Source organism: Solanum lycopersicum, chromosome 2, assembly GCF_036512215.1.
Source record: "Solanum lycopersicum chromosome 2, SLM_r2.1".
Classification (NCBI taxonomy): Eukaryota; Viridiplantae; Streptophyta; class Magnoliopsida; order Solanales; family Solanaceae; genus Solanum; species Solanum lycopersicum.
In genome coordinates this window covers 36,590,731-36,602,416 of record NC_090801.1, presented here as the reverse complement: position 1 = coordinate 36,602,416, position 11,686 = coordinate 36,590,731, and the positions used below count along the sequence as shown (strand labels likewise).

General features: G+C 33.9%; 1 protein-coding gene across 4 annotated transcripts in view; it reads left to right on the top strand.

Moving 5' to 3' along the window:
* Nucleotides 1-4,503: 4,503 nt before the first annotated feature.
* The window catches only part of LOC101253841 (4-alpha-glucanotransferase DPE2), a 41,075-nt gene continuing 33,892 nt past the window's right edge, over nt 4,504-11,686 (top strand). Inside the window, exons 1-9 of one of the 4 annotated variants that reach the window (XM_026029164.2) lie at nt 4,510-5,157; nt 7,368-7,463; nt 9,066-9,183; nt 9,262-9,317; nt 9,442-9,569; nt 9,676-9,799; nt 9,897-10,093; nt 11,162-11,240; nt 11,369-11,407. In XM_026029164.2, coding sequence (XP_025884949.2) covers nt 4,825-5,157; nt 7,368-7,463; nt 9,066-9,183; nt 9,262-9,317; nt 9,442-9,569; nt 9,676-9,799; nt 9,897-10,093; nt 11,162-11,240; nt 11,369-11,407 — 1,170 coding nt within the window. In that variant the 5' untranslated portion in view covers nt 4,510-4,824. Of the gene's footprint in view, nt 5,158-7,367; nt 7,464-9,065; nt 9,184-9,261; nt 9,318-9,441; nt 9,573-9,675; nt 9,800-9,896; nt 10,094-11,161; nt 11,241-11,368; nt 11,408-11,686 lie in introns of all 4 variants that reach the window. The other 3 variants (XM_069293261.1, XM_010317286.4, XM_069293262.1) reach the window with 3 other exon arrangements.

Sequence of the window (11,686 nt, the reverse complement as noted above, 5' to 3'; positions counted from 1 at the left end):
CAACTTCAAATGTTAGAGTTTAATCAATTAATAAAAGTAACTAGGGTTTTCGTGTTCCCCACAGGTTCATAACTTGATAATTCTAACTATAACAATTATTTCCTAGTATCTTGCATGCAAAGTGATATGTTATGTATTTCTAAATCCTTGATCCAGCATGTAGAAAATTTCACTCCGCACCTTGGTCCAGCTACATGTGTTGCTATAATAACCCTTATCTTTACCTCATATTAAGAATCATATTTGATATTTGACTAAGTTATTTCCTCGTACAAGTCAATACTAGCCTATTAGATAGTAAATACTAAATCTATATTGATAATTCTTTTCCTATTATCTACCTCCTTTGTTTGGCAAGTAGCATTAAGGCGAGTTTTAACGTTCACCATCCGTTAAAAGGACTTCTAAGTGAAACAATTATCAATACATGCAAGACACTATTCTAGAATTGTTATTTTAGTTAGGTTTTACCTCATTACTCGCCTATGGTTCCCACAACCCTAGTTATGGAGTTTAGTTACCCATATTCATAATCACAATATTCAAATATATGATATAAGAATTCATGCACTTACTTCAATGACAAAGAGTAAAATCCGAAAGTTCACTTGATGAATCACAAAAAATCACGTACAGTCAATTACTGAAATTAACACTCACTCTCAGAAAAAATTCACACTCATTCATACATATTGCCATAAGATTTCCCTTATTTTCACTGGTTTAAGTTCGCTATACAACTCTTACGATCACAATAGGACTTTATTAGCTCGTAACATAGGCTTAGGGTCACGTAGGGTATATTTAGGTATACTTTAGTGCCTTGTTTTCCTCCTTGTCATATCGGCTAAACATACCACTTTTTATCATTATATCTAGCCCAGTTTCTCATATTCTTTAACCTTGCTATTTTCCCTTCTTTCTTCATTTTTGTATGTGACTCTTTTTTTTTTGCTTGTATATTTTGTATTTTTCTATTTCTTTTTTTTCTTTTTTCTTTTTTGTTTTTCTTTCATCTAATTCTTGAGTAACTTTACTTTTGTTCGTTGTCCCTCTTTTTTTTTCAACCCCACTTTCCAGAGTATTCCTCATATAGCCACCCTCAACTCATAACTTTGCCATGAGTCAAAGTACACAATACCCAAAGTTGGGTCAGGGCCATAAAAGGGTTGTTTACTGTATTAGCAACCCTCAACTTATCTTTTTTGCATAAGCTGAGGTTCACATGACCAAGGAGGGACCAGGGTCAACACATTATTCTTAGAAAAGATCAGTTGGGGAGAAAAAGAATGGTCTAGTTTAAGCTCAAATCATTTGGATCAAAGAAGGATCAATGTTGGGGAAAAGGAATAAATGGGGTTAGCACACCACTTGTACTAAGTATGAGACTATCTGCACATATTCTTTGAAACCATGCTAAGAAAAGGGACATTTTATAAAGTATGCACCTTTCATTAAAGATAAATGGCATTATAATAAGAGTATCAAGTTCGATATTTAGATATCCAAATGTTAAGAATACTCATAAAACAATTTTCCACGATATCCAATAACAAGACTCACCCAATATATACATCATGTCGTCGCACCAAGCACAAGCAGTTATCAAGAAGGGTCGACGCCCTGTATCAAGAACGGCCAAAGCCCAATAATAAAGAAAACCAAGAACCATATTGAAAATGGCTTTCCAATTCGTACTTAAAATGGACAATTTCCATTCATAAGACGTAGTCAAAATCCAGAGTTAGAATGGAAAATGATCTGAATCAAGATGCATGACAATAGTAACAAAGTCATAGCCACAAGAAAGACTAGGTCCCAACAAGAGTGCCAAGTGATCAAAGGAAAATGATCTGAATCAAGAGGCATGACAATAGTAACAAAGTCATAGCCACAAGAAAGACTAGGTCCCAACAAGAGTGCCAAGTGATCAAATAATCCGTAAAAGTGAGAGAGTTACACAAATGTCTTTAATGTTGTAAAAGATAGCAACGCGATAATGCAAAGTGAAAAGAGGTAATCAAGGTACCAAGATAAATTTTCAGATATACCAATAGGTAAAAAGAGTATAAATACACTTTTTATACACATAACTCAGTTCTTTAGCACAGAAACTGTCCGACACAACTTCAAGAGTTCAAACCCAAGACCAACCAGCATATCAAGGTCTTCAACTTGTATACGAGTACATACAACCTTCAAAAAAAATATTTAATAACTTATTTACTTTCTAGTAGCTCAATAATGTTGATGTAACACATGGTTATCATCACAAGTAAGCCTAGTTGGCACAAATACGACTATGCTCCCAAAACATTAATTCTGGCCAACAAAGTACTTCTTGTCGCAACTTAGATTTGAAATGGAAAACGGCAAAAATGGACATTTAATCTTCATGGAAGATGTAGGCAAATCTCTTAAGGTTGCAAATTATAAAAAATCACCACGAAATATATTTTGTACAAAATGATATAATCAAAACACTAGCGATTTATTACACGGGATTACTAATCCCGAAATCTGGACAGAACTTGTCCTATGTTGCATCCCATATTTTGAATTCATAACAACGAAATTAAAGTTTTACATATGCATTAGAGTTGCAGGTCTACGAATTATCATTCCAAATCATATTTGTTCACTGTAAACGAAGTTTTATAGAACGAGATATGCTTAAACTAGCAAACACTACCAAAGAGAAGGCTGTGTCTCGAATTCCAGTCAAAAGGAAAAAAATTTGCTCTTGTGATTTTGAAGAACAAACCTTTTAGATATGTTTCTAAGGTTATAAGACTTGAGGAACGAATTCACTAAAAGAGGTGAGAAAATATATAATAGCAAAAGTGATGTTTATCACTTGTAAAACTGTCCTTCAAAGGTGCTGCCCAAAAAAAAGTAGGTTGCCCAAAAAGCATACATTTATACCTATATGTATATACCTGATATTTTATATGTAATTCAAATTAAAAATTTACATAAATACCTCCATATAATACCTTAAATTATAATCACAATTATTTTAAGTAAGGCTGCAAATATCACAAAATTTCAAGTTGCAAAAATGAGAATAAAACATATTATTAAGAAATGGTGTATCGACATGCGAATGTTGGTCTAGTATTTTAGGGGTGTTATAGAGAAAGTAATAGATGTATTACTTAGTGTGAGATTAAGTGTTTAATCTCAATGTTCGGGTTGTAATATATGTTTCACTTTTGCTTGAGTGGATTAGTAGAAACAGTTGAAAATCTTGTGTGACAATTTGTGGTTTTACTCTCTTAAGAAAGGAGGTTTCGCGTAAAATTTTTGTGCCTGTTTTACATTGTGCTATTTATTATCCGCACTTTTATTCTGTCAGAAGATCTGGCCCTATGATAAGTGGTGGATGCATACATTTAATAAATCAAACTTTTAAGGGATAACATAAATAAACTTTTTCTAAAAGTTCGATTATGTGGGTTGTGATATCAAGAAGGGTCAAGTAATATGAAAGACACGGAGTAAGAGAGTGGAGGAAGACAATAATATACACATACATGCATAAACACACTGTTTATTATATTATAATAAGGGTAAAATAGACATTGCATATGATAAAAGGGTGGGAGGGGGTTTCGATTATTGTTTAAAGTTGAGAAGAGAATTTAATTTTTAAATCAAAGTTGAAGGTGAAAATGATTTTCACCAGTTTCATATATATGTTTATTGTTTAAGATTTTCGTATTAACTAGTCTCTTGATCCCTAATGAGTTGTCCTCTTTTGAATTGACATACCTATAAAGAAAACAATAATTGATATAACGAATTTATCATTTTATCTCTATTAATTATGAAATAGATGAATTAAAACTTAAAATTTAAAAAGTCTTATACTTTTTAAAGTAATAAATTAAGTGTATAATAGAATTTTTTTTATATGACAAAATGAATAAGTAAAAATAACTAACAATTAAAAAGTAGACAAGTAATTAGAAAATATATAACAAAATTCGGGTGGTGTTTAACCTTACCGTCAATTTGGGCAACCTCAAAAATAAATTAAATATTGGAGGTTGAGGTCAATAACATATTTGGGACTTGATTGAAATAGCTGGTCCTACAGATCAGGCATGTGAGTGAAGATGCAGTCATCCAAAATTTACGTTAAAATTTATGATTCACCATCACCACCTGTTTCTCTCTCGTGAATAGCGTTAGCTACTCACTCAATCAGTAATAAAGAGAAAAAATCTGTTTGATATTTTTTCAATTCGTTTTTGTATTTTATCGAGAGAGACCCCAATTTTCTCATTCCTCATATTCTTCACAAAAACAAACCTCTGCACTAGTGGTGGTGGGACTTCATTCGACTAAAGGTAACAGTTCGACTTTTGCTCTACTTATTATCACTCTTATGTTATATCATTGTTCGCTTCTTTGTAATAAGTTTAATCAGCTCAAAATTCAATCTGACTATGGTACAGTTCTTCATATTTATGCCAAAACACATTTAATCTAATAGTTATATAACCACCCATATTCTTCATTTTAAAGTGTCTGGTTCACTTCATATTATAAGTGTTAAGTTTTGATTAGCCTAGGGTTTCAAAGTTGGTCCATGCATTTTATGCGAGTTAATTTGACCGGATTCGAAATTTAAGAAAGAAATAAGATTTTAAAAACTTATCCAAAATGAAAGATAGAAATTGGGATAGAGGGAGGATATGCTTTATGCAAATTCAATCTCTACATTGGATACTCTGAAACCGATTGACATTTTTTGTACAACTAATTAGTTGGTTTAGCTACATTTTGAGGAGTTCACTTGGTTTTATTCAGTTTAAGATGGTGAATTCGGGGTTGAAGTCAAGGAAGGTGAGCTTCAGAATCCCATACTATACTCAGTGGGGGCAGAACGTTCTCATCTGTGGTTCAGATCGGTTGCTTGGTTCATGGAATGTGAAAAAGGGTCTATTATTGAAGCCTTCTCACCAAGGGGAAGAGCTTATATGGTCTGGAAGCATTCCAGTTCCTCCTGGATATCAAAGTGAGTACAGTTACTATGTGGTGGATGATAGAAGAAATATCCTGCGATGGGAGGTTGGAAAGAAAAGGAAACTGTTGCTTCCTGATGGATTTCAGGATGGGCAATCACTAGAACTTCATGATCTCTGGCAGGTGCTAATTTTATTGCCTCTCTTCCTCATACTGTTTTTTCTATACTAAGCATTCGTTTTCCCTTGATGAACTTTGTTGTGGCTTATGAGAAAGGAAGATATGCCAGTTGTTCTGTGTTCTCTTCTCATACTGTTTCGTGAATACTGCACCACCTAGGATGCGTGTTCCTTGGATGAACTTAATTATGAGAAAGGAAGGTCTGCGAGTTGCTCCTAAAATTCTTTGTTGCGTCATACGACTCTTCCACTAGTATGTAGTTGTCAAAGACGTTTAGTATGAACTAAATGATGAATCAAAAGATGACATAAGTGTTCAATTTTTTTCTCTATTTCTCATTATCCTCATGTGTACCTATAATGTTCTTGTAGTATTCTCAATCCTTAATCCTCATTCTTTATTCATTTGGCTATTTTGCTTTAAAATTTAAAAAACAGGCATTTTCAGATACCCAGTGGTCGCTAAGTTTAATTCTCTTTGAATTGTGATTCCTGAAACAAAAAAGGATTGAAAACTTTAGGGATTCAGAAGCATTCTCCGTCCTGTTATTCTATATTCACGACCTTCTGTGATCTTCCCCTTATCACCCCGGAGAAGTTGTATTTGAAAAATTGCCGATATATTATTTTGGGTTGTTTCCAGATTATCTTAACTTTTTCTCTTTCATAAATGTCTATCATGTCTTCAGCTAAAACAGTAGTTCTAACTATTGACAGACAGAATAGAGAATCAACATTTTTTCATTTGACATTCTTCCTTTTAATGGCACCTGAAATCTTTTCCTCCATAGAAATTGCAATTTCTGTGTTGTATCGTACCAATTTAGTCAATTTAAATTCTGGTCTAGGCTTCATATTAACAATATGTAGGAGATTACATATATTGCTCATAAATATACATCTGCAAAAATATTATACTTGCGAAATTTAAAGGAGGATATTAGTAAAACCTTTAGGACTTCCTAAATTGTTTATCCAAATGACTCCACCTAAATACACTAGTTCTGTTTATTAATTCCTTAAGATTCTTGTTTTTTTTAAAACCTTATCACAAAAAAAAAATAGATATTATTATTATTATTTTTAAAAATATTTTCTAAAATAAATAGAACATGGGAAGTGAATGTATATGATAAATATATGAATGAATTATTGATTGGATATGTACTGTTTACACAACAGCGATGAAAGGACAAACGGAGGTTGGTCTAAAATGGAAGTGCATGTGTCACAGTCGTCCTTAGTAATTTCATTTCTTCTGTATCCGTGAAAAAATTGTATCTTTTGGGTGTTCTTCGGTGCTTACTTTTACTCCAGAATAACGAAGAAGAAGAGTTTATGATAGTTTTGAACTTTCTCCCCTCTGTTTCACTCATCCTTGGGACATCAGAATTTTGTAATGGAGTAGCCATTACATACTTTTCTCCTCCTCTAGTAGAGGTAGCATAGTCTTTTAAAGGGCTGACGCGAAATGCTGTCCTTTATTAACCATTCAAATTGATCACTTTAATTTGAGAATTGTAAAGATGGGTGGTTAATGTTCCAAGTGCCACAAGCTGTGAGGCTGGTTTGGGTTTGTTAAAAAGATACTTCATCATGGTTGTCTGACGTTACACATTCTTCTTCTAAAGCCTTCAGCGTTGGTTCACTTATTTAAATCCCAGTGAACTGACACAGGACTTCAATGTGGGGCATAAAACCTGTATACGAGGGGTTTTTGGTTCATTTGGAGGATCTGCAACAGGTTATGCTGTGGAGGAATTGGGAGAGTTAAGGTAGTAAAAGCCTTGTGAAATATGCCTGACACCAATTGTTTGTCTTGTACTGCTGTCCTGCATTACACAAGAACTATCAAGTAATATTATGGCACAATTGAAGGGACGAGTAAATGACTAACGAATGTGCCTTGCCTTAACACAACCCTTTAGAACCCCAAGTCTGGTAAGAAGGTTCTCATTATCATTGATGACAAAATGGTCATTTGCTTAAATGCCAAACAATCTTCTCACAAAATCTTTCGGGTAGATTGGCAAATTGTTTTTCTCTTTATATAAGTAGAGGTAATTTGTATAAACTCGCTTTAGTCACAAAAATGGGTGTAAGAAGAAGCTATAGGCTCATCAATACTCCATTTTACAAATTTTCTTTTCTATCTTAATAATTTTATTGTTGATGCTCGTCTTGGACCTGGCTGTGCCCTTTTTGGCTGGTCAGGCTCATGCGACACCAATATCAAAGGGGAATGCTGATGTTGATGAGCTTTACTTGAGCCAAGGGTCTATCGAAAACAACCTTTCCCACCTTCGCAAGGTAAGGGTAAATCTGTGTACATGGTCTTCTTTAAAAGGCATAATACATAAATGTGCCCTTTAACTTGGCCTCAAATCACATTTATGCCCTTCAACTTTGAATGTGCACAAATAGACACTTTAACTTGTATAAAGTTGAACAAATAGACACATATGTCCTACATGTCATCTTACATGTCATGTTTTGTCCTACGTGGTGTCCTACGTGTATTGTGCCATGTACACTCATGTGTTTATTTATTTAAAAGTTGGATAGTTAAAGTGCCTGTTTGTGCATTATGAAAGTTGGTGGTCAAAGTTAAAATTTAAAGCCAAGTTTAAGGTCCATATATGTATTATGCCTCTTTAAAAATGGGGCAGCAAAAAAAAATTGATTGAAATGAAATTTCAATAGCTTTCAGTTTGTTTATTAAGCATTGAGGGTGTTAAATAGCCAACACAAAATACAAAATCTGTATAATTTGAAATTTAAAACAACCTAATATATCTCAACAACTCAAACAACCTAGCTATAATTCAAAATTCAAATTTTCTTATTTTGCTAAAAACTACACCAGTAATTTAAAAGCAAATTTCAACACTCCTCCTCAGCTTTAGTTACTGCAATTAAAAAATGCTCCTCCTTAATTTTGCTCTTGCAGTTGATGCTGAATGTCTCTTGATTATTTTTGAACGTGCACATCTTTTGGATATTGATGATCTTTCTTTTATTCATTCTTTTTCTTCTTTTGATTTTGATCTTCAAAAACACCTTCCATGTCATTGTATTGTGTATAAGTTCTTCAGGAAGTGGTTTTATTTGGACAGTTAAAGGAGTTGCGAAGTATTGTTGCAAGTATTTTCTTCCATCAGAACAACACATATGACATAGGTTATAAAATATGATTTCATTTTCACTGCCAGTAAAACTTTTTTGGTCATTCAAAGAGAGATCGCTGCTTGCCCTTTTTGTAGGTTAAAAATTGGTGGAAAAAATCATGTGCATTGAAAAAGCATGGGTTGAAGGACAGTAGCCTTAATGGATTAAAGGATACCATTACGGGTTAAAATTTTTTTATGGTACTTCTTTTTGAAGATTTTACAGATCCCGGAAGATCAATGAAAGCTTTTGATACCATTGTTGGTGTTTTTAAAAAATGGGGCAGCAAAAAGAATTGATTGAAAAGTCTCTCAATGGATTGAAATGACTTTCAATAGCTCTCAATTATTTTATTAAGCAGTGAGGGCTTTAAATAGCCAACATAAAATACATAATCTACAAATTTGACATTTAAAACAACCTAAAATATCTCTTTACTCAAACAGCCTAACTAAAATTCAAAATTCAAAATTCAAATTATCTTAAATTAAACAACTTATTTTGCTATAAACTACTATACTAAGTTAAAAGCCAATTTCAACAGTACACACCACCCTCTCCACACCTCACTTAGGGGATTACATTGTGTATGTAATAGTTGATTGATATGATACTCAATATATTCTGCAAAATGACCTCAAACATGCTTATATATTTATGTTTCTTTGTAATCAACACCCTTTCCAACAATTTCCTTTTGTTTTGACTTTGATCTAGCAACTTAAGTTTTTTCTTCTCTTGCAGACTGGTTCTGACAATATCCCTTTTAGAAGTGCATTTAAGGATGTCATCTTTCGGACAAGTTGGAGTTTGGGCGGTGAAAGGCCCTTGGAGATCACTCAGAATAAGCTGGACCAGGATGGTAATTTTCTCTGTTGGATGCTCTATCTATAAAACAAACTTAGTTGAAATGTGCTTTCTAATGTTACTGCTGAAACAGGTTCAGTTAATCTGCAATTTAGAATTTGCTGCCCCTATTTAGAGGAAGGAACATCTGTAAGATCTCTTTTCACAGAACAACCTTTGCTTTTTTTACATGCATATGTTTTGTTATTTATGTGCCCATTAGTATCCTTGCAATCCATCTTGATGTCAGACCTGACATACTGTTATCCTGTAGATTTATGTGCTTGGCAGCTCCTTAAATCTTGGGCAATGGAAGATTCAGGATGGCCTTAAGCTTGCATATGCTGGGGATTCATTATGGCAGGCAGCCTGCGTTATGGGAAAAGATGACTTCCCTTTAAAATATCCTTTTGTCTGCCTGAGTTATAGGCTAAATGCAGTGCCATTTTATCATAAACTTGACAGTAATTTCTTTCATGTACACTCTTTCTTCCTTAATGATTTAAACATACAAGTACTGCAAACATAGTAAGGCTGGAACATCAGTGGAATGTGGTGCCAGTCGCGAGATTTCTGTTGATGTCACAATAGGTGAATCTAAATTTGTAGTTCTTTCAGATGGCTTAATGCGGGTAAGTCAGCTATAAGAAATCACCAGTGGCTTTCTATGTTTGTTAAACTGATATGGGAGTATAAGCTGAAAAGAAAGCCAATCTGTGTTATTATCAGGAAATGCCATGGAGGGGAGCAGGTGTCTCAATACCCATGTTTTCCGTACGGTCAGAGGCTGATCTTGGAGTTGGGGAGTTTCTTGACCTGAAGTTACTTGTAGATTGGGCCGTTGAATCTGGCTTTCATTTGGTTCAGCTTTTGCCCATCAATGATACATCAGTCAACTGTATGTGGTGGGATTCGTACCCTTATAGGTAATTTTCGTTGTTAAGGATTTTAATTTGAGCTCTGAATCATCATGTAGATCAGATCAATTCCATCTTGATAATTTATCAACAACATAAATAGTGGATTTGATGACAAAATATTGTTTATCCAGTTTTAGTGCTTTTGAACCTGCTTTATAATCAGTAAAAATGCCAACTTTCAGCTACAGAAATACAGTTCAAGTTCTAAGTCTTAGGGGTCGTTTGCTGTGAAGGATAATACCAAATAGTCCTAGGATTAAATTATAGTACCACTTAATTTGTTGTTTGGTTGGCAAGTCCGGGATAACTTATCTCAAGATTAATAATAAGTACCGGGATAAGTTATCCCTCCTCTTTGGTGGTATAGTAATCCCGAGATAACTTACCCCGGGATAAATAAGTAAACGTCAAAAATGTCTCTTTCAACCCTTTTGTTACATCACTTTTTACATTCATGAAGGGCATTTTTGTAAAAAAATAAATTGTTCTTAAAATTTATTATTTTTGAATAGAACAAACCAAACACTCAATAAAAAATAATCCCATCATAACTTATCCCATCATAACTAATCCCATCATAATTTATCCCATCATAACTTGAATTCAAACCAAACGACCCCTTAGTGTATGGTCAGCAATAGCAAAACTGGAATACACAAATTAAGTTGTCTGTATACCCAAACTCCTTCTCACTTTAGCAACATACTAAGTTACCTCTATCTAAAGCCTAAGCTGTGGAAAAAAGGAATAATGCCACATATATTCGTATTTGATCCTACATTTGGCGATTAAGATTTAGGTCTCCTATATGGATGAGGGAATGCTCCTTTGTTAGGTTCAACAGAAAAGGAAAATTTGATTCTAAAGAAGTATATGTATTTCTTGAGTTCTTTCTGAATGCTTTCTGATAGGGTTTGTTACTGCATAAACAATAAGATAATCTTAATAGAATGATCGTTTCTGTTTATTAAAAACAGACTGCATGAAATATTTGCTGTACCCCAGTTAAGCTTTGTTTTATAGAATTACTAATTTGATATTAGTTGTTCCATTTTCATGCTTGATGCAATGCAGCTCTCTCTCAGTATTTGCCTTGCACCCATTGTACCTACGGGTAGAGGCCATTTCAGCGAACATTCCAGAGGATATCAAGGTGTTAATTTTAGTCTTTATTATGTTGCATCTGTGTATAAAACACCTTTTTTTGTTAGATCAGCTGAACAGTGGAAATTCCATTTTTATACCTTGAACTTGTGTGACTATTTCTCTACTCATTCACAGCAAGAGATCAGGGAGGCAAGAGTTCAGTTGGATAAAAAGGTATTCACAAAATTCTTCGATTTTGAATCTGCTTTCAGAGATTGTTGGGAACAAAGGCATTCATGTACATCTTAACTGCTGCTTCTATACAAGCTCCTTGTTCCAACCAATTTCCTGTCAGATCACCTAGCTATGAAGTTTTTCATACAGCAAAATTGCTCTTAAACCTCCTAGACCTTGACTGCTGCCATACCAGTATTGATGTGACTATGTTGCATTGCCACTACTAATGGACCACCATGACTACAGCATGCCATTCCTTTCTCTACAGTCTTTTAT